This window comes from Lytechinus pictus, unplaced genomic scaffold, assembly GCF_037042905.1.
Source record: "Lytechinus pictus isolate F3 Inbred unplaced genomic scaffold, Lp3.0 scaffold_20, whole genome shotgun sequence".
NCBI lineage: Eukaryota > Metazoa > Echinodermata > Echinoidea > Temnopleuroida > Toxopneustidae > Lytechinus > Lytechinus pictus.
The window spans coordinates 10253738-10278426 of NW_026974141.1; the positions used below are offsets into that span (position 1 = coordinate 10253738).

At 35.5% G+C, this 24689-nt stretch overlaps 1 protein-coding gene across 1 annotated transcript; it reads right to left on the minus strand.

Moving 5' to 3' along the window:
* Window positions 1–15039: 15039 nt before the first annotated feature.
* LOC129278875 (uncharacterized) lies at window positions 15040–23663 on the minus strand. Its single transcript, XM_054915006.2, has 4 exons — window positions 23516–23663; window positions 19461–22570; window positions 18208–18375; window positions 15040–17425 (listed from the first exon to the last, which is right to left on the minus strand). The coding sequence occupies exons 2-4, from the start codon at window positions 22489–22491 to the stop codon at window positions 17193–17195; spliced, it is 3432 nt and encodes a 1143-aa protein (XP_054770981.2). The 5' UTR covers window positions 22492–22570; window positions 23516–23663; the 3' UTR covers window positions 15040–17192.
* Window positions 23664–24689: the final 1026 nt, after the last annotated feature.

Genomic DNA, 24689 nt, shown 5'->3' on the forward strand with positions numbered 1-24689 from the left:
CGTATACATACTGTAACTCATCAGCCAACATGTTCAAGGCGCTTGCGATCCTTCTGCGTTGTAATAAAAAAAAAAATAAGTAATAACAATAATAATAATATATATATCCTCAAGCAGAGCACGTTCTTGGATGTTCCGAGGTACTTACGTTCGTATGCACAGTTCTGCAAATTAAAGTTTCATTACTTATCTATTTAATTGTTTGTTTGTTCGTTTCAATTCCCCTTTTATTAATTGTTTATGATTTCCTCTAGCCTTAGAATTATAAATGGCTAGAATAAAATAGAACCCACAATCGTAGTAATGCGAAGCGGGATACGAGTAGTGTAAATGTGTTTGTTTAATAATATGTCACACTCCTTCAGTTTGAAAAGATATGTATCTTCAAATTACCCTGCAACCCAGATTCAATTTGATGAAGCAAGCAATAAAAATTACAAAAAATGAAAATTTCCTTCAATCTACAAGCTCTTTAAATGCAATAAATGTATCAACTAATTTCACTTTTGTGAAACTTCCTAGATAACTTCGAGAGTCTTGTTTGGGCATTAGAGAGTTATCGCTCCACAACCCACGACAAAGTCAAGAAAGTATAAAATGTAATGTCAAATGCCCTTCATGGCAATGGGCAACAACTGAAAGGTCTTTGTCGAAAATTGGTCAACCAAAACAAAAAGTTCCGTGTGGGACTCTGGACAAATTACATATTTTCATTTTTTTGATTAGCTTCGAAACTTTGGACGAAACTATTATTCTGGTTCACTAAATTTTCCACAGAGACCTCTCAGCTGTTTATTGTCATTTGGCGGGCCTTTCCAATACATTTCAAGTGTTCTTGAATATGCCGTGCGTCGCGGACCGAAAATCCCCTAATAGCCAGATTACGCTACAGGAGAGCCAAATAATAACAACCATGAAAAATATAACAATACTGATCAACTAAATCGATGTCCTTCCTGCGCATGCAAGCAAGCTACCATCTAATTTTCATTTGTATTTCCATGACGTTATTCAGACGAAACAGCGTTTGGTATTGTATGTAAGCGAAACAAAACCCCTTAACCTTGTTATATGTGTATGTTCGACTGATTTGTATTACAGTGTTTGGTGACTTCATGAACCGTTTTGTATCATTAAGCCCCGATAGATTAGCTTGAGATCTTTAATTTTTCCCCTACTTGGCAAAGTCGTGTTTCACCCCAAATATTGAGTTGCAAGGACTGGTTCTTAACGTTTTAAGCAAATGGCTATAGATCTGATGATAATGTTCATAATGCTGACAAAGACGATGAGAGCGTTAGGTTAGTCATAATATTGGCGTGACGAAATATATATACATATATATATATATATATATATATATATATATATATATATATATATATATATATATATATATACAAAACTAGACAACAACGGATAACGTGGTTACTTTGTATATTCCAATGGTACTGTTGCATAATAAAGTTTATACCAATACAATTGACAGTATACATAAAAATATTGGCAATTGCCAGTGACGTTCTAATAAATTCAATTCAATTCATCATAATACATTGACAAAAAATGAGTTTATTGCATTTCAGATCAAACAAAACCAAGCTTTATCTTGGATGTAAAGTAACAACATATTACTAAAAATACACTATAAACTCTTTTGATTCGATATAATATTGAGATAAGTGGTTCTAAACATATTCTCTGAACAGTTATAATGGTTAGTAAAATTTCTAAATTGCTTTAGACAGCTTAATTCATTCAGATAGGGTTAAATGTACTAGCATAAACAAATTGCCTAAGAATTTGCCTAAGACAAAATTGATGAAACATTACTTATGGTGATTATAATTATGATTAAAATGTTAACAGCAAACACAGCAATGAAAATAAATATTATCCCAATCTCATGATAGGAAGTAAAGGACTTCGTCACTGGTGTTGTCATTTTAACCTCATTATCATTATTTGCTCTGACATGGTACCTACGATATCCGTATTAAACAAAAAGTATTGTACGTTTTTCAAAATGACTTAATGTGACATTCCTAATCAGAACCCAAAGGTTGTTTTTGTAATGCTTTTATTATGGCACACTGTTCGAAAATCGTGTGTATTATGCGTGTATTTATGCTCAGATACTCAGATATATGGCAACATAGAGCAAAGTAGTATGTTAGCTAAAAATGGAAAATAACCCTATTAATAATTTTGTCACTCTACATGAAGTATATATGAAATAAATTGAATGCATATTAAAATCACTTTAATTTGTTATTTTCTTCTTTTTTCCGGTGTACATTAATGTATAGTATAGTAGTAGTAGTAGTAGCAGCAGCACCAGCACCAGAAGCAGCAGTAGTAGCAGTAGTAGCATTAGTAGTAGTAGTAGTAGTAGTAGTAGTAGTAGTAGTAGTAGTAGTAGTAGTAGTAATAGTATAGTATGCATGTAGTAAATATTCAAAACAAATCAAACACAAACAGTGGTACAAAGCATAACATCATAGAACTCAGAATGATAGGTTTGGGTCCCCAGTGAAGCACAGCTTGTTGAGCATGTTGAGGGGGCCCCTTTACATAGTGGTATATCACAAAAAGTAACATATTTTCAATGAGTATAATTTAAGAACAAATGATGTAAGAATATAACAATAGAGGGGGGTTATAAATTATTTATGTTTCTGTTTGCCCAGGGTACCAACCTTAATGAAGCAGGGCGTTCCCCGAGCATACTACTACCTCATCAAAATGGGTATAATATTGTGAATGCATCAACATCGCTAAGGAAAAGACTCCGCATCAAATAAGGAGGCGCCCTAAGGAAACCGAAGCACCGCCCTTTTTTTACTCCTGTATAGACAACCTCTAATATTAAATGCACAGATGTAATTCCCTCCCCTTTACACACAGGTGTACGCACAAACACGCACACCCTAACACACACACACACACACTTACAGACAATCGCATCCAAACGTGGACTTTGATTTAAAACACAAAAACGAGGACATCTTTTTAATTGGGAAATTTACAGATCTCTAGGAAGGAAACTGCTTTAAAAACATTATTTATATGAAATTCATATCGACCAAGTCCACATCTAAGCGAGAAAACGATTTTTTATTTTTATGTTATGTTCAAACCAAGTGCGGACTAGTCACATGATCAACCGTCAGGTACGTGTATAAATTATTAAATCCAAGCGTGGACTAGTCACATGATCAACCATCAAGTACGTGTGTCTAAACTGTTGCATCCAAGCGTGGGCTAGTCACATGATCAACCATCCAGTACGTGTGTAAATGCATCCAAGCGTGGACTAGTCACATGATCAACCATCAAGTACGTGCGTCTCAACTATTACATCCGAGCGTGGACTAGTCACATGATTAGCCATCCAGTGTGTCTAAACTATACCATCCCAGCGCGGACCAGTACAGTCACATGATCAACCATTGAGTAATTTCATGTAGCCTAATAAGAGATGCGGAGCAAAGATATTAAACATAGCTGCAAGCGTTTCCTGACAATTTCATTGTTGAAATATTACATAGGCTTAGTAACCGGGGGGGGGGGGGGGGCGCCCCACCCAAAAGAAATATTGAGGGGGGGGCTCAGATATCATTGAGCCCCCCCCCCCCAATATTTCTGGTGGGATATTAATGAGCCCCCCCCCCCCCAATATTTGTTAGTAGGGCTAGGATATCATTTAGCGGCCCCTCCAATATTTTTGGCGGGGCTTTTTTTAAAGGATCGGATTACAAAAAGAAATCACACGTGGCCATGCAGCCCCCTTGTAATTTGACGCCGATTGGTTAATAAAAACTTCACGTTCATTTACTGAAAGCATTATTTTAGGGGGATTTTGAGGGAAAAGGGGCTACGAAGGCCTTGTTTTCACGTCGCTATATCGAAAAATTTCAGCTCGCATGGTTTAACTGGATATAAAATTTCGAACATGGCCGGCCTCTTAGAACCACGCACGCCATAATCTATATTCTCTTCCCAATCTTTCGTCTATTTCACTTTCCTTCATTTAATATAGGCCTATGTCTCTCTCTTCCCAATCTTCCGTCTATTTCACTTTCCTTCATTTAATAATAGGCCTATATATGCCTCTCTCCCGTCTATTTCACTTTCTTTCATTCAATAATAGGCATATGCATCTCTCTTCCCAATCTTCCGTCTATTTCACTTTCCTTCATTTAATAATAGGCCTATGCCTCTCTCTTCCCAATCTTCCGTCCATTTCACTTTCATTCTCCATCTCTCCCCCTTCTGTCTATTTCACTCTTTCTTTCATCATTTAATATATTTATTATTAGCCCTCTATCCTCCCCTTGTCCCCTTTCTCTCTTTCCTGTCTAAGTTCACTCTTTCTTTATTTTAATATCATTCTCGCTATCTCTATCCCCCGCCTGCCCCCCCCCCCTCTTTCTCTCTTGGTCCTACTGGTGTGTCTGAACAATGCACTTACATGACTTTATAACTATATGTCTTGAAGATGCTTGGTATGCAGGAGTAATATTCCTTCAAATAAGATTAACAAGGCAAATAAAATACAAAATAAATGCACATGGAAATTATGAATGGTGCTAGCTATGCAAGTCAGTATATTTAGAGGAATTCAATGACTTGTTAAACCTCGGCATAAGAGTACATGAAGATCTATAATAGTACACTTTAATTAAGAAAGCACGTACCGGTAGTTGAAAAGCAAGCAACAAAACAACAAACACTAAAAGACACAACCCATAACCTTCAAACAAAAACCTTGAAAATAACGATGCACTACACATTATTTCGAGACCTCATTTACTTCTTTACTCCATCATCTTTCTTATTCCTGTTCTGATTTCAAGTTCATGGTCAAAACCATGCATATCGGGAAATATATAAGCCAATGAAAAATCACACTACTAACCATAAATAACCGACTCTCCAGAAGAGGAGACTAAAATTATTTGCACTATGAATTAAAGGAAAAATTAACAGCTTCAAGCTTCACGTGGTGAATAAACTTAGGACTATCAGAACACTACCCCAGTAGTCGAAAATCGAAATAAAATAGGAAAAAATAGGGGGAAAATAGGCCTGCAAGAACCGAAAAAAATATATTTCTTTCCTATTTTTTTCCTATTTCCAAAATAGGGAAAAAATAGTTTTTGGAAATGAAAAAAATAGGTTTGGAACATTTTAGACTATTTTTTTTCCTATTTTTTCGATAAACAAATAGGAAAAAAATAGTATACAAAATAGTAAAAAAAATTGTGTTGAAAAATAGGAAGAAAATAGTCTAAAAATAGAAAGAAAATAGTTGATAAAAATATGATAATACATGAAATACCAATTTAACACAAAAATTTATTAATTAAGTAACAATTGAGTGTCAATTTGCACTGATTGACACTTGAGGTCTTTGCCAAGGGTGTAATGGCATTTTATACATGGTGTCTGATCAGTTTCTTCAATGTACAGGCATGCATTGCTATTTGGCAAACTGTTAGCATTTAAAACAGTATGGTATTCTCATGTACTTGTATTATAGTTAATGTTTTTTTTTGTATTAAATGGTTAGTGTTTCTTGAAGTCCTGTTTAATATTGCATGCAAATTTCCAAATGATTGCTCTTGATCTTTCTTTGTATTTGGGAAACATATTACACTAAAATAAAGCATCATTAATGAAGTAAATTAATCTTTAGTCAAATAAATTACATAAAACCGTTGATTCGCATACAGCCAATGTGTTGTATGCAAATTAACTAATTTGCATACCTGTTTCAACTGGTTTCCAACTGGAACCAGTAAGCAATTGGGAATATGTGTTGATTGGAATCAAGCTGCTAGGGCAACTGGACAAATCAAATACATCAGTATTTAATGCGCATTCTAGTCATATAATAAAGACTAATTCATGGAATTCAGGATTAAAATATTAATACAAAAATTAATAAAGCGGAGTGATCGAGTCATTTAGAAGTTGAAAAAATAGGGAAAAAATAGTATCTTGCTCGAAAATAGGAAAAAAATATATGTTTGTATTTATTTCCTATTTTTTTCCTATTTCTTTTTTACTAGGGAGTCCTCTCTTCAAGGTTTAAAAGAAATTTGCAAGTAGTTAATTATGCACCATTAACAATAATTGTAAACATGCACAATCAATAAAAAACATCTCTAAAATTTTCTTGATCAACTTATCTTTAAACCTTCAAGAGAGGACTGACTGTCTTTAGTTGCATGTTGGTGGTCTAGAAGTAGGCACAACACTCTTTCACTGTAATAAGCATTTTGTGTGCTATATGCTTAATAGTCTGGTAGGAACAAGGGATCCCCACAAGCACCCAAAAGTATATTTTTGTAATCCTTAGGATGTCTAGTTAATGAAATTTGATGTTCCCAGTGCAAAATTTTGTCCTACGGTTCCGTTGGGGGCCTCTTTGGGGGCCCGTCATGAATTTTTAATGAAATTCAATAATTAGCATATCTTTTGAATTAGACATCATACACTAATAAATGATATCCATTTTTTAAATTAATATTCATGTAAGGAATTGATTGCGAGGGTTATTTCTGTGATTTGACTGGCTAGGATTCCACAAAAACTCAAAAAGTGTGAAAAAGAGGTACAAATTTACATTAAAAATTGGGCACTCTAACGCCATGTTCTTTTTCAACTAATAGAAACAATAATATCCTACTAATTTCTGCCTGAATATGTTCAGAGTGATGTAATCATGATATATATGTATCAATTGGCACATCTATTATAAAGGCCTACTAGCATGGTCAGCTCAAAGACACCTCTCAGATTAGGAAATGTAGCGGTTTTCATATGCTCTAATCAAACCCCATTGACTATAGTGTGTGAAACCCCATTGCCTATTATATTCCTGTCAACATATACATGTAGCAATATTTGGCAGGCTAGCCTAAAATAAATTTCAACACAATTTCTGTCACTGCAGTACTGCTTTTCAGTATGGTCCCCTTAACAAAATACTAAAAGTTGAGGGAACTCGAAGCAGTGGAAAGCAGGAAAATGTAAATTATTATGCAAATTAGCATGTGAATTAGTAAATTCATATTATCATATATATATATATCTAACTGAAATTACCCAATTAACCAAATCATAGTGCTCAAATCCATGTCTAGAATTTAAATACACAATAATACCTACATTTTAGGGGAATGAAATGATTTCAATTTGCATGATATGCAAATTAGCCTCTGAAATCAAAGGAATTTCATATAATTCATAAATTTGCATACGAGTCTGACAGATTGACATTTTGTCAAAAATTATGTTATTCATATCAACAAACTTAGTGGACAAAATTTGAGATCTGTAGTACACATATAATTTGCATAATATGCAGATAAGCTTCGAACAGAGGGAAATAACACTTTTTGTCATAACTTTCTATCTACACACCTGACTGATTCGATCCAAATTTTGAAACCAATGTTCTCAATATCACTGAACATGATAGTCAAATTTAAAAATCGAACAAGTAGATTCGACAAAATATGCAAATGAGCTTCAGTCATAAATTAATCAAAAGCCATATTTTCGTATTAAATTGACATTTTAGTACCATTTTATGACAATTAATGTTTTCAAGGCCGGTGAACACATATGAATCATTTTCAAAATGAAACTGCAAAAAAATTACTGTAATTAATACATAAAAATACCAATATTAAACTTATTTCTTCATTTTACTACCCAGAAGTAAAGGTAAATTTTCATATCTCCAAAATCTACTTGTTACATCAATTTTTAGAATGGGTCCATCATCTTCAGTGACATCGAGAACATCGGTTACACTATTTAAAAAGATTTGAACGGATGTGTGGATGGAAAGTTATGACACAAATATGAATTGTTATTTCCCTTTGTTGGAAGCTAATTTGCATATTATTGCATATTGTGCAAATTATACATGTATGTAGATCTCAAATTTGTCCACTAAGTTTGATATGAATAACATAATTTTTGACACTTTAAAGTATTTCAATGTGTCAGACTCATGAGCAAATTTATGAAAAATATGAATTTCCTTGTTTTCAGAGGCTAATTTGCATATTATGCAAATTGAAATCATTTTATTCAGCTAAAATGTAGGTATTCTTGTGTATTGAAATTCTAGACATGGATTTAAACACTATGATTTGGTTCATTTCAGGCAGATATATATGGAAATATGAATTTACTCATTATGGCACATGCTAATTTGCATAATAATGTACACTTTACTGCTTTTCATCCGGGGGGCCACTTACATTGACGAGTGGATACCATGCGCGACCAAAAAAACACGTAAAAAGGATGTCTTTTTCACGATAGGGCACGTAACGTGATAAGGGTGTCAAAAACACAAAAATAATGAAAAAAGGGTATCTATTTCGCTAGGAAAATTACGTGTTTAGGGTCGAATTTGCGGGAATGATAAAACAAAATTAAAATGTTTTATAAGGGATGTCCTTTTTGCCTCAACACTTCGTGTTTAGAGTCCGATTTGCGCGAGGTGTAGACGTTGGGATCGTACTAAACCAAATAGGTAAAGCCGACGACCGAAGGACCCGTAACAATATAACATTCCTGTACTTGTTTAGGGGTTCATTCCAGGGAATATTTACCAAGACTGCAAGAGTATCGTTTTGTTTCCAATACTTGTTAAGGGAAGGGTTTCACACGCCAATACTTGTTATGGGGTGCATTTTCAGAATATGAAAATTACGTGTTTAGGGTACTTTTCGAGACCCCATGGTCGCAAATGGTATCCAGTCGTGAATGGAAGTGGCCCCCCCAGGGCTTTTCACTGCTTCGATTTCCCACTCTGAACATATTCAGGCAAAAATTAGTAGGATATTATTGTTTTTATTAGTTGAAAAAGAAAATGGCATTAGGGTGCCCAAATTTTAAGGTAAATTTGTACCTTTTTTTCATACTTTTGACATTTTGTGAAATCCTAGCCAGTCAAATCACAGAAATAACCCTCGTAATCAATTCCTTACATAAATATTACTCGGAAAAGTGATATCATTTATTCATGTACATGTATGATGTCTGGTTCAAAAGATATGCTTATTATTGAATTTCATCAAAAATTCTTGATGGGCCCCCCCAAAGGCCCCCAACGGACCAAATGGGACAATATTTCACACTGGGAACATCAAATTTCATTAACTAGACATCGTAAGGATTCCAAAAATCCGCATTAAGAAAATATACCTTTTGGGTGCTCGGGGACCCATCCTTCCTCCTTATAAAGTCAATGTGAATTATGACTAGTTCATGGCAAATAAACAGGACATGCCGGTAGATGTTTTATCTATACACTGTACTTGTGTTTACAGCTAATTTTAGGCACCGGCAGCCATCTTGGAAGCCATTTTGAAAATAACAGCTTTCCGGGCTTTTGGAATTTTCACTTAGATTTTTATTATGTTATTCTTGAGGTCAAATACTACTAGAAACCGTTGAAAAACATTTGGTTTGCCATTTGTTTAGGGTTAAGCAGTATTTTAACCCTACTATCAAGAGAGAACTGCCTTGAATTGCAGTTTAGTGGTTGCTGAGTAGGCACTTGTGAATTATGCTAGTTAATGAAGGATAAGTAGGGCGCCCTGGTGACAACCTGCAACAAGAAAGTCCTCTCTTGATGGTTTAAAAGAGATTTGAAAGTAGTTAATGCATATATTCAACAATAGTGGTAAACCCAATTGATAAAAAACATCTCTAGCATTAATTGTCCTTATCAACTCATCTTTAAACCTTCAGGAGAGCACTGTCTTTTACTTGCAGGGTGCCAGTCTATGCGTATAGGCATACCACTTGTGCACTGTTAAACATTTACTTTGCTATAATAGACAAAGTGAAATATGCAAGTTCAAGGAAAATAAATTTGGACACAATTGATGGCAACCTGCAACAAGACAGTCCTCTCTTGAAGGTTTAAAAGAGATTTGCAAGTAGTTAATGCATCAACAATAGTGGTAAACCCAATTGATAAAAAACATCTCTAGCATTGTCCTTATCAACTCATCTTTAAACCTTCAAGAGAGGACTGTCTTTACTTGCAGGTTGCCAGTCTATGGGTATAGGCATACCACTTGTGCACTGTTAAACATTTACTTTGCTATAATAGACAAAGTGAAATATGCAAGTTCAAGGAAAATAAATTTGGACACAATTGATGGCAACCTGCAACAAGACAGTCCTCTCTTGAAGGTTTAAAAGAGATTTGCAAGTAGTTAATGCATCAACAATAGTGGTAAACCCAATTGATAAAAAACATCTCTAGCATTGTCCTTATCAACTCATCTTTAAACCTTCAAGAGAGGACTGTCTTTACTTGCAGGTTGCCAGTCTATGCGTATAAGCATACCACTTGTGCACTGTTAAACATTTACTTTGCTATAATAGACAAAGTGAATTATGCAAGTTCATGGAAAATAAATTTGGACACAATTGATGGCAACCTGCAACAAGACAGTCCTCTCTTGAAGGTTTAAAAGAGATTTGCAAGTAGTTAATGCATCAACAATAGTGGTAAACCCAATTGATAAAAAACATCTCTAGCATTGTCCTTATCAACTCATCTTTAAACCTTCAAGAGAGGACTGTCTTTACTTGCATGTTGCCAGTCTATGCGTATAAGCATACCACTTGTGCACTGTTAAACATTTACTTTGCTATAATAGACAAAGTGAATTATGCAAGTTCATGGAAAATAAATTTGGACACAATTGATGGCAACCTGCAACAAGACAGTCCTCTCTTGAAGGTTTAAAAGAGATTTGCAAGTAGTTAATGCATCAACAATAGTGGTAAACCCAATTGATAAAAAACATCTCTAGCATTGTCCTTATCAATTCATCTTTAAACCTTCAAGAGAGGACTGTCTTTACTTGCAGGTTGCCAGTCTATGCGTATAAGCATACCACTTGTGCACTGTTAAACATTTACTTTGCTATAATAGACAAAGTGAATTATGCAAGTTCAAGGAAAATAAATTTGGACACCTTGATGGCAACCTGCAACAAGACAGTCCTCACTTCAAGGTTTAAAAGAGATTTGCAAGTAGTTAACTATGCACCATCAACAATAATTGTAAACATGCACAATCAATAAAAAACATCTCTAGAATTTTCTTGATCAACTTATCTTTAAACCTTCAAGAGAGGACTGACTGTCTTTAGTTGCATGTTGGTGGTCTAGAAGTAGGCACAACACTCTTTCACTGTAATAAGCATTTTGTGTGCTATATGCTTAATAGTCTGGTAGGAATAAGGGATCCCCACAAGCACCCAAAAGTATATTTTTTAAATCCTTAGAATGTCTAGTTAATGAAATTTGATGTTCCCAGTGCAAAATGTTGTCCTACGGTTCCGTTGGGGGCCTCTTTGGGGGCCCGTCATGAATTTTTAATGAAATTCAATAATTAGCATATCTTTTGAATTAGACATCATACACTAATAAATGATATCCATTTTTTAAATTAATATTCATGTAAGGAATTGATTGCGAGGGTTATTTCTGTGATTTGACTGGCTAGGATTCCACAAAAACTCAAAAAGTGTGAAAAAGAGGTACAAATTTACATTAAAAATTGGGCACTCTAACGCCATGTTCTTTTTCAACTAATAGAAACAATATTATCCTACTAATTTCTGCCTGAATATGTTCAGAGTGATGTAATCATGATTTATATGTATCAATTGGCACATCTATTATAAAGGCCTACTAGCATGGTCAGCTCAAAGACACCTCTCAGATTAGGAAATGTAGCGGTTTTCATATGCTCTAATCAAACCCCATTGACTATACAGTGCGTCCCAGAAAAAACGAAACCGAGATTTAGCGATGATTTATCATAACTTAATCACAAATAAAATAGACAAATGACCTACCAATGTAAAGCTTAGAATCTCCTCTTTCATCTGATATTACTTAGATTATTCCTCATTCACGCCTGAGTGAGCAAAAACAATTTGAAGAAAGGATACCAAAAACTCATTTGGCGGGGGGTATCTGAATTTTAAAAAGAAAATCACATGCCTAAAAAGTTCAATATCTGCTCTTTAATTTGATACCTTAATCACAAAAAATGGTCAAGAAGTAAAAAAGTTACGTTCCCTCGAAACAATGCTTGTATTTCCATAATTTCATTAAATAAACTTGTTTTCACCGGTTCCCACATAAGCTATCGCATGGTTAACAAAAGACTTCATGCATGGCTGATCGTCAACAAAACGGAGTGTCGAGTGAGTTTGAACGCTGGCCTGTAAAACCTCTTCATTTTATGAAATTATTGAAATTCAAGCCTTATTTCAAATAACCAGAACTTTCTTATTTCTTGACCATTTTCTGTAATTGAGGTATCAAATTAAAGAGCAGATATTGAACTTTTTAGAAATGTGATTTTCTTTTTGAAACCCAGATACAGCCCGCCAAATGACTTTTTGGTATCCCCTCTTCAAATTGTTTTTGCTCACTCATGCGTGAATGAGAAATAATCTAAGTAATTTTAGATGAAAGAGGAGATTCTAAGCTTTACAATGGTAGGTCATTTGTCTATTGTATTTGTGATTAAATTATGATAAATCATCGATAAATCTCGGTTTCGTTTTTTGTGGGACGCACTGTAGTGTTTGAAACCCCATTGCCTATTATATTCCTGTCAACATATACATGTAGCAATATTTGGCAGGCTAGCCTAAAATAAATTTCAACACAATTTCTGTCACTGCAGTACTGCTTTTCAGTATGGTCCCCTTAACAAAATACTAAAAGTTGAGGGAACTCGAAGCAGTGGAAAGCAGGAAAATGTAAATTATTATGCAAATTAGCATGTGAATTAGTAAATTCATATTTTCATATATATATATATATCTACCTGAAATTACCCAATTAACAAAATCATAGTGCTCAAATCCATGTCTAGAATTTAAATACACAAGAATACCTACATTTTAGGGGAATGAAATGATTTCAATTTGCATAATATGCAAATTAGCCTCTGAAAACAAAGGAATTTCATATAATTCATAAATTTGCATACGAGTCTGACACATTGACATACTTTAAAGTGTCAAAAATTATGTTATTCATATCAACAATCTTAGTGGACAAAATTTGAGATCTGTAGTACACATATAATTTGCATAATATGCAGATAAGCTTCGAACAGAGGGAAATAACAATTTTTTGTCATAACTTTCTATCTACACACCCGACTGATTCGATCCAAATTTTGAAACCAATGTTCTCAATATCACTGAACATGATAGTCAAATTTAAAAATCGAACAAGTAGATTCGACAAAATATGCAAATGAGCTTCAGTCATAAATTAATCAAAAGTCATATTTTCGTATTAAATTGACATTTTAGTACCATTTTATGACAATTAATGTTTTCAAGGCCGGTGAACACATATGAATCATTTTCAAAATGAAACTGCAAAAAAATTACTGTAATTAATACATAAAAATACCAATATTAAACTTATTTCTTCATTTTACTACCCAGAAGTAAAGGTAAATTTTCATATCTCCAAAATCTACTTGTTACATCAATTTTTAGAATGGGTCCATCATCTTCAGTGACATCGAGAACATCGGTTACATTATTTAAAAAGATTTGAACGGATGTGTGGATGGAAAGTTATGACACAAATATGAATTGTTATTACCCTTTGTTGGAAGCTAATTTGCATATTATTGCATATTGTGCAAATTATACATGTATGTAGATCTCAAATTTGTCCACTAAGTTTGTTGATATGAATAACATATTTTTAACACTTTAAAGTATTTCAATGTGTCAGACTCATAAGCAAATTTATGAAAAATATGAATTTCCTTGTTTTCAGAGGCTAATTTGCATATTATGCAAATTGAAATCATTTTATTCAGCTAAAATATAGGTATTCTTGTGTATTGAAATTCTAGACATGGATTTAAACACTATGATTAGGTTCATTGGTTAATTTCAGGCAGATATATATGGAAATATGAATTTACTCATTATGGCACATGCTAATTTGCATAATAATGTACATTTAACTGCTTTTCACCCGGGGGGGGGGGGGGGGGGGGCCACTTACATTGACGAGTGGATACCATGCGCGACAAAAAAACACGTAAAAAGGATGTCTTTTTCACAATAGGGCAGGTAACGTACGTAACGTGATAAGGGTGTCAAAAACACAAAAATAATGAAAAAAGTGTATCTATTTCGCTAGGAAAATTACGTGTTTAGGGTCGAATTTGCGGGGATGATAAAACAAAATTAAAATGTTTTATAAGGGATGTCCTTTTTGCCTCAACACTTCGTGTTTAGAGTCCGATTTGCGCGAGGTGTAGACGTTGGGATCGTACTAAACCAAATAGGTAAAGCCGACGACCGAAGGACCCGTAACAATATAACATTCCTGTACTTGTTTAGGGGTTCATTCCAGGGAATATTTACCAAGACTGCAAGAGTATCGTTTTGTTTCCAATACTTGTTTAAGGGAAGGGTTTCACACGCCAATACTTGTTATGGGGTGCATTTTCAGAATATGAAAATTACGTGTTTAGGGTACTTTTCGAGACCCCATGGTCGCGCATGGTATCCACTCGTGAATGGAAGTGGCCCCCCAGGGCTTTTCACTGCTTCGATTTCCCACTTTGAACATATTCAGGCAAAAATTAGTAGGATATTATTGTTTTTATTAGTTGAAAAAGAAAATGGCATTAGGGTGCCCAAATTTTAAGGTAAATTTGTACCTTTTTTTCATACTTTTGACATTTTGTGGAATCCTAGCCAGTCAAATCACAGAAATAACCCTCGTAATCAATTCCTTACATAAATATTACTCGGAAAAGTGATATCATTTATTCATGTACATGTATGATGTCTGGTTCAAAAGATATGCTTATTATTGAATTTCATCAAAAATTTTTGATAGGCCCCCCCAAAGGCCCCCAACGGACCAAATGGGACAATATTTCACACTGGGAACATCAAATTTCATTAACTAGATTCCAAAAATCCGCATTAAAAAAAATATACCTTTCGGGTGCTCGGGGACCCATCCTTCCTCCCTATAAAGTCAATGTGAATTATGACTAGTTCATGGCAAATAAACAGGACATGCCGGTAGATGTTTTATCTATACACTGTACTTGTGTTTACAGCTAATTTTAGGCACCGGCAGCTATCTTGGATGCCATTTTGAAAATAACAGCTTTCCGGGCTTTTGGATTTTTCACTTAGATTTTTATTATGTTATTCTTGAGGTCAAATACTACTAGAAACCGTTGAAAAACATTTGGTTTGCCATTTGTTTAGGGTTAAGCTGTATTTTGACCCTACTATCAAGAGAGAACTGCCTTGAATTGCAGTTTAGTGGTTGCTGAGTAGGCACTTGTGAATTATGCTAGTTAATGAAGGATAAGTAGGGCGCCCTGGTGACAACCTGCAACAAGAAAGTCCTCTCTTGATGGTTTAAAAGAGATTTGAAAGTAGTTAATGCATATATTCAACAATAGTGGTAAACCCAATTGATAAAAAACATCTCTAGCATTAATTGTCCTTATCAACTCATCTTTAAACCTTCAAGAGAGGACTGTCTTTACTTGCAGGTTGCCAGTCTATGGGTATAGGCATACCACTTGTGCACTGTTAAACATTTACTTTGCTATAATAGACAAAGTGAATTATGCAAGTTCAAGGAAAATAAATTTGGACACAATTGATGGCAACCTGCAACAAGACAGTCCTCTCTTGAAGGTTTAAAAGAGATTTGCAAGTAGTTAATGCATCAACAATAGTGGTAAACCCAATTGATAAAAAACATCTCTAGCATTGTCCTTATCAACTCATCTTTAAACCTTCAAGAGAGGACTGTCTTTACTTGCAGGTTGCCAGTCTATGGGTATAGGCATACCACTTGTGCACTGTTAAACATTTACTTTGCTATAATAGACAAAGTGAATTATGCAAGTTCATGGAAAATAAATTTGGACACAATTGATGGCAACCTGCAACAAGACAGTCCTCTCTTGAAGGTTTAAAAGAGATTTGCAAGTAGTTAATGCATCAACAATAGTGGTAAACCCAATTGATAAAAAACATCTCTAGCATTGTCCTTATCAACTCATCTTTAAACCTTCAAGAGAGGACTGTCTTTACTTGCAGGTTGCCAGTCTATGGGTATAGGCATACCACTTGTGCACTGTTAAACATTTACTTTGCTATAATAGACAAAGTGAAATATGCAAGTTCAAGGAAAATAAATTTGGACACCTTGATGGCAACCTGCAACAAGACAGTCCTCACTTCAAGGTTTAAAAGAGATTTGCAAGTAGTTAACTATGCACCATCAACAATAATTGTAAACATGCACAATCAATAAAAAACATCTCTAGAATTTTCTTGATCAACTCATCTTTAAACCTTCAAGAGAGGACTGTCTTTAGTTGCATGTTGGTGGTCTATAAGTGGGCACAACATTTTTTTCAATGTGTAATAAGAATTTTGTGTGCTATGCTCAAAGTCAATGTGAATTTTGACTAGTTCATGGCAAATAAACAGGACAGGTTAGATAACCTGTTTTATTCATACTTGTGTTTACCATTATTGTTGGTTATGCATTCAACCATCGGATATTTACATGTACTCATCTTTAAACCTTCAAGAGAGGACCGTCTAAAGTTGAAGGTTGCGAGTCTATGAGTATATAGGCACAACACTTGTACACTCTATAACCTTTATTGTACTAGCAGACAATGTTAATTATGAATATATCATGGATAATATACAGGGAAAGTAGTATGTCTTTATAAAGTGTTTACCATTTTTGTTGATGATGCACTCATTACCTGCACATTTACTCTCCTTTAATTAAACCTTCAAGAGAGGACTGCCTTTAATTGTAATTTAGTGGTTGATGAGTAGGCACTTGTGCACTGTTTAACAAACCTTTACTGTGAATGTGAATTATGCTAGTTCATGAAAGATAATTAGGACACCTTGGTGACAACTTGCAACAAGACAGTCCTCTCTTGAAGGTTTAAAAGAGATTTGCAAGTAGTTCATGCACCATCAACAATAATGGTAAACACAATAAATAAAAACCGTTTCTATAATTTACTTTTGGTATTGGACATAGCTTCCAGGAGATTAAATGACTTCAATTCACAAGAAACTTAATGGGTCATCCTTCTTTATATTATTACGTACAAAGTCTTTAATGTTCTTCCAATTCCTTGCCTGTAATACTGGCTGAGAAGACATAGCTTTTTCAATCTCACGCTTTCCTGGCAGCTTATGATGAATGAAAAAATATCGTAGTGAGCTTGCAACGGCCGTCTTTTCCTTCTTGGTCCAGACCTTTCTCTCAGAAGTCTTCTTCTTGGTTCCCTGTGACCCTGATTATAGTTAAAGATGGGAAAATGGAATTGCTTTAATTTCTGCTGCAACCCCAACCCCCCCCCCCCAAAAAAAAGGTAGATAGTCTAGCAAACCTGCAGGTGGCTAAGACTAGCATTTTGCTGCAGCCAATCAGCGATCTTTGTATTTCGCGCGCATTATTTTCTTTAAGTTATTGTCTTTCCGTCCCCCTTGGTCTCGTTCATTCTTGAGTTTTACTATGACGAGTGCAAGACGAAAAGCATTAGCATGTCTTTGTTTAATGCCATTCTTCGAAGATAGTGTACACATACACATTAGTAAGGCTGGGGATACAAAGTCCTATTAGAATTTAAACAGGCATGACTCCTTTATCTGAAGTATCAATTGGCTTACATTTACACATGATCATAAAATTCATAACCTATTCTCCATGTGAAGTTCTGAAGATCTATAAACAATTGTGTGATACTTAAATACAATATACCAATTCTAAAATTTGTTGATTTGTCCTCATCTGTTGTTGAAATTTATTCATTTTGTATAAACTTCTGAAGCCCACCATGTTAAACAAAGAGAAATACAATGTGCTGAACATATTGTATAATAGTTAATCCATGTTTCCATTTTTTGTCTGAAAATATTCAACATAAATTTGTCTTGAATGTGAAATGAAATTGTTAATGGCAGACATCATATTGGTATACCCCATCCCCTCCCCCACCTCCAGTTAAAGGGATGTGCAATAAGAGCAAGGCTGTCATAGCCTAGCTCTGTACAGCACCCTTTTCAAATGATGTACCTTTCAGATTGAGAGTTTCTCGCAGCACTCCTGTAGGAATCCCTTCCTGACCATCGCTTCCTGTTGGTCCACTTCCATCATCAGCAGTCATGTCAGGGGCTCTAGGGATGTTCTGTGATACATCTTCATCAGGATCATCAGCATCAGACAGATCATCCAGATGTATTTCTGATTTAAAAAAACACATAAAAAGTAAAAAAAATTAACCAAATTAATCAAACATAAATGCATGCATTCATATGCAGATCGTGCAGTCGATCTAACACACTGGGAGTTATATACATGTACAGTAAAAATTCTTTCTCAAGAAATCCTCCCACGAAGCTTACTAACATTCATACATGTACATGCATGTTTGCTTGAAACAGAGAAGTAGTATTTCACTAGAAAAAAAGTGCTTGTAAATTTCTAAACAAGCTGCATCTTTTCTTAAATTCTAAAACATCTTATTGCCTTAAAAAGGGTTACAAGGTGCTCTTGATCATGAGTATCATAAATTTTTGCAATGATAAATACTATAACAAGAAACACAAGAGTTATATGCATGCAATTAAGCCATGTACTGTACATATAGCACATGGATCAAGAGAACCAGCTATTGCATTTGTTTTCTATCAAGGAATGCAGCCTAACCGTCCTTATTTACTAATAGCAATAATACCATAGGCTACTTTTGCCATGGATTTTATATTATAATTGAGAAAAAAAAACTGTGATGTTTAACTCATATTTCATGACTTCGTTACTGAACTGGGTTATGTATGCAAATTCATTACAAATGGTACTTTCTTATATGTATTAGGGATGCCATATTCAGGGATTTATATTACCAAAAAGCATATAGTGAATGTGAACTTTAGATTACTTGTACATGTATATTAAAGATAGAAAATATATTTCATTTCATAAACATAATTTTATGTATGTCTATTATCTCACTGGTGCAAAGATGGCACAAGTACAATTCCACATTTCCTGAACTTAAGACTTTGCATTAATAGTAATGTTTACATATTTTCAAATTTCTCAGAGCAATTTCTCCCATTTTGATCAAATTTTCATTTAGGGATAATATCTGTATATCAGTATTCCCATGATTATTTATTTTTTTCTACCTCAAATTAATAAGTTTAGGAAATTTACCTGAAAATGGCATACATGTATTTGAAGATGAGTAACTTGTACACATATAAGGAGCACAAATTGACATTATTGCATTATGCTACATTAAAAAAATGTCAATGGGCTTATACCTTCTCCCTCTGTGACATCTATCTCATCAAGGCTCTTTCCTGCAAGGTGAGTGACATCCCCTTTCTCCATTTGCAGGAGTACCTTTGTGACTTTCGCCAATTGCATTGTTTGGTCTGGCAGACGATAGTAATCACGGTGGACTCTGATATCATGACCCATAAATCTTGCCAAAATGTCAAGTTCGTGATCTTTCAGGTTCATGACTTGTGAAACAGTACCAATATGTTTGCGTAGACGTGTAGATCTAAGATATTCTGGTTTCCTTGCCCCACATAGGTTTGCGTGTTTGCGCAATGCATCACAGCCCCTCATGTGGCCTTCAGAATTGCATGGAAACATATATTCATTCGCTGGATCTACTCCCACAAGATCTCTCGAGTTCTTTAGAACATCCAAACTTTGTTTGACTTGCTCGGATAGCAGCACCGGAACCGTCCTTGCTTTCTTTCCAATGATTTCAATGCGGTACACAACTCTGCATAATTCTTTCTCCCATGATGACAGTCCATCAGTCATGAGGTCTTCTCCTCCCTTTTTGCAGTGTGCAAAGTCGGCCAGTTTCATCTTAGAAACCTCTCCAGCCCGCTTCCTGTTGAAAACCAAAATGGATGTCAGTGTTACTTCAGCAAGGCCTTTATATGCCGCCACGTCTGAAGGGTTCTTTGACATTAATACCTTTCCTCTCTCAATTTCCTCTTTGAGGTAAGTTGTAAGCTTCACAACATCCTGCATTAGAGGAAGGTAGGTGGGATTGTTCCTCTTCTGTTCATTAAGTGTACGATGAGCATGTGTCGATACCATTTCTTCCCATCTGAGGTCACAAAGCTTCAAGAAAGCTGCACACCTTTTTTCCAGTTTTTCATCCTCCTTCATGATGGCTTCTCCAAGCAATATTCCTGCAGCCTTCTTCAATGAGTGTCCTATCTTTAAGGCAAGACTTGGTGTTTCATATTGATGATTCTCCTTATCAAATCCGGCGGTGTGTCGAGTTGCAGCTACTACTTCACTGAATTTCACCGGATTTATCAAATTTGCAAGGCATGCACATTTTTCCCCTGTTAGATCCCTGTAATTCAGCACGAGTCTTCCTAGTTCCCTCAATTTTGTTCGCACATATGAATTTTGATCTTTATCATGTCCTAATTTCAAAGCTAATTTCTCTGCTAGCTTTTTGATGAGGTCATCTGATTTTACTAAGCGAGCTACCCCTTCTTCATCATCCCTCAGTCCAGAGAGGATTTTGTGAGCCTTATCACTAACACCTACTGAGGGGAGGAGAAGCTTGCCTGGTCTTACATGTTCCTTTCTTGACTTTTTCGGCTGAGGTCCACTGTCCCTATCATTGTTCCTTGCATCTCTATTCTCCTGCAGTTTGCAGCCATGCTTCCAAAGATCTCTCTTAGCAAAGAAACCAAGGCAAACACTACAAGGCACATAATTTTGATAGTTTGCATCAAAGTTGGGCCGGTAAACTGGAATTATTGTGCCTTTCTGATTCCTTATCACCTCTGTATTGTGGTAGTAATTGCCAAGATGCCTGAGTTTGGTTAGTTTTTGATCCCTCAATGTCTCATCTTTTATAGATTTTAATCGTATCACTTCTACCTCATCCTCATGTATTCTTGTCTGCAAGTGCCTCGGAAGTTTCTTCTGATAGGTTTTGCAGAATGGGCAGTACGCCCCTTTGTCCCACTTTCTCTTGCCTTGATTTTCAGTACGCATCACCAATATCGCTGCATGTCCAGTATCTCCTGGAGAATAACCAGCAGTCAAATCAGGAGAAACTGCATGCTCTCCTACTGGAGAATGACCAACAGTCAAATTGGGAGAAACAGCACGCACTCGTGCAGCATTGCTGTTATTTGATTGATTGTCATGATATTGCATTGTCATCCGGGATGTTACTGGAAGTGGACTGTTCTCCTCATCACTTTCATCATTAACAGACTCTGGCACATAGTCTGAATCATTATCCGAATCATCATAGAAGTCTGAAGAGTTAGCATTTGATCCACTATCAAGGTCCACTTCTCTTCTATAAATACTGTCTGGTACTGCATTATTCTCAATAATAGATTGACCTGATGTACTATGACAAACTTCCGGTTCCATCTCAACACTCATAGATGTTTCACCGACTATTGCATTCTTAGTGATTGGAAAGTCTGGTACATTCTCTGTGGCATGTTGATTTGATGTAGTACGCGATGCTTGACCTGACGGACAAACTTCTGGTTCTGTCTCAACACTCATAGATGTTTCACCGACTATTTCATTCTCAGTGATCGGCAAGTCTGGTACATACTCTGTAGCGGGTTGATTTGACGTAGTGCGCGATGCTTGACCTGACGGACTAACTTCCGGTTCTGTCTCAACACTCATAGATGTTTCACCGACTATTTCATTCTCAGTGATCGGCAAGTCTGGTACATACTCTGTAGCGGGTTGATTTGATGTAGTACGCGATGCTTGACCTGACGGACTAACTTCTGGTTCTGTCTCAACACTCACAGATGTTTCACCGACTACTTCATTCTCAGTGATTGGCAAGTCTGGTACATACTCTGTGGCGGGTTGATTTGATGTAGTACGCGATGCTTGACCTGACGGACAAACTTCTGGTTCTGTCTCAACACTCATAGATGTTTCACCGACTATTTCATTCTCAGTGATCGGCAAGTCTGGTACATGCTCTGTAGCGGGTTGATTTGACGTAGTACTCGATGCTTGACCTGACGGACTAACTTCTGGTTCTGTCTCAACACTCATAGATGTTTCACCGACTACTTCATTCTCAGTGATTGGCAAGTCTGGTACATTCTCTGTGGCAGGTCGATTTGATGTAGTACTCAATGCTAATGCAACATTAGCACTGGAAGATGGACCTAATCGTCTCTGTGTTGTTCCCTTCTTTCGCCATGGTAGGCCCTTGACATGGTAATCATACCTTATTTCTTCATCAATGTCAATGTCCCTGATGGCAAAGAGGCAAATGTGGACGTTATCACCACTACCGGCAATTTTCTTCATTTGCGAATTACAGGCCCTGCTAGTATATGGGGAGTCATTGACCAGCCGTGCCAAACTAGTATCATGGATGGCATCTATGCTGAATGGAGAGGATGAAGACAAGAAACAAAGGAAACAAATTATTACATGTAAAATAATGATATGACTTCTGACCTAAAATCAAATGTTTAGGCGATACATGAAGACTAAAAACTGTAGAATGCATGTCAATAAAGACACCTAGACCTTATTACGAGGCAGCTGTCTGCGCAACTCCCTCAAACACAGATCTGCAGAAATGTTCAACTACCAATAGTCAACGAATGTGCTAAGGCTACTAAATAAAGCAATTAATCGTTTACAATTGCAAATGACTGATGTTACATGTTGAGTATATAATTGTGAGACATTCTTTACTCTTTACAACCTTTTCACATGATGTTTCTCATCATATTTAGATGAAATATAAATACACCATATCTATAGGATATGTCATATTAGCTCAGCTCTATGCATGTACATTGTTACAGGGGCCACCACCCCCGCATGAGCCCCCCCCCCAAAAAAAAAAAACAGCAACAACTACAAAACAACAACAAACTAGGTTGCTCCTAGCTGTGCCCCACAAGGGCCTGGTGCATAATTTGATCCTCAATCTGCTCAGATTAATTCTTGCCAAGTAAAAATGTGTTCATAATGCATTCTGGAGAAGTCAAAATGTGAAATACTTGAAAATTTGAAAATTCATAACTAATTTATAATGGATGGTCTCAATTTGATTTGTTGCATTTTGTGGTAATATAGAGATGGCTTTCTTTCACCCCTATGGTTTGCTGGTATCTTAAGACAAGGTTAATATACTGCTAAAACTTACAGCATTATTTGATCTATATTATGCTTTATTATCATATTATGCCAAAGGAAATTTTCTCTTCTGGTACTATATACATGTATAAAACCAAAATCCTGCATCAATATTCTTTTTATGACATCTCCCCCCCCCAAAAAAAAAAAAAAAATATATATATATCATAAAAATATTTACCAGACTGTTTTGCCTTTTGAACTGAAGAAATATTGATAGCAGTGCTGGTTGTTGTATTCCCTTTGTTCAGCCTGCTTCTCAGTCAAAAGCTCTCCTTTATATTCCAGAAGAAATTCTCCTTTCTTAAACTTCTTTAGAGCAAACAGTCCTCTGCCTGCAAACAGGAAAGTTTATAAAACCAATTGATCAACAAGGAATGGGCTTATAATTGCCTGTTCCCTGCGAGCTTCTGTCTACTTTTACATGTAAGCAGCCTACTCATTGGATATAGAAAAGTTTTTAACTTTATGGGAAACGGGAGCAAAAAAAATAATTAAAAAATGGAGCACTATAAAGTAACATTTACAAACAATTAAGCAAAACAAAGTCTGCTTATGCCCCTTTACAATGAGGCCCGATTCATAATGATTATATGATTAATTAATTACATGGGATGTGCAGTACACCAGAACATTGGCGGCGGAGCAGAGGATTATCTTTTGTGTTTGGGGGGGACGCAACAATAGACGTCCCCCCCCCAAACACAAAAGATAATCCTCTGCTCCGCCGCCAATGCACCAGAATATGCTGGGGCCAAGTCAAAAGTGAAATGTTGCAAAATGCATACCTACATGAACATGCATATGCTATTGTCAATTTCAGTGAATTCTTCATTTGTTTGGAGGCTGGGTTCATTGTTGACATTATCAAAGAAGACAACAAAACCTTAATTGTAAGTGCTAAAGGCTTATGCTAAACAATCGGGTCACGTTCGCGTATCATCGCGTTTAGTTTGTAACTCGCCGAGAAAAATTATCGACTTAAAAAAAAAAGAAAAAAAAGTTCCTATGGTATCGTTAAAGTGCAAAGAGAGAGGAAACCTCCATCATATGCAACGTGCATTTGTTTCTCATCCCTAGTTACTTATATTATTTAGTGTTCCTTCTGTTTAACAAATTTTTATTTTTATTAGTCTATCAAGTATCAGCTTCTCTTCCTCTCTTTTCTTATAGTATTCTTTATTTTTATCTTTTCTTTCTCTCTGTTGTTTAATGTTTTTTATCTTTCCTTATGTTATTCTTTGTTTTTATCTGTCTTTCATTTTCTTTCTGTTATCTTATTCATTGTTTTTTCTCTCCTTATGTTATTTGTTGTTTTTCTCTCTTTCCTTATGTTATTGTTTTCTCTATCTTCT

Bases quoted from the DNA above. Each gene is read 5' to 3' on its own strand.
- LOC129278875 (XM_054915006.2), bottom strand. From the start codon at position 22,491: ATGAAGAAAATTGCCGGTAGTGGTGATAACGTCCACATTTGCCTCTTT. The intron at 18,376-19,460 runs GTATAAGCCCAT...TTTTTAAATCAG, and splicing joins AGATGTCACAGAGGGAGAAG to AAATACATCTGGATGATCTG. The intron at 17,426-18,207 runs GTACATCATTTG...AACTATAATCAG, and splicing joins AGAAACTCTCAATCTGAAAG to GGTCACAGGGAACCAAGAAG.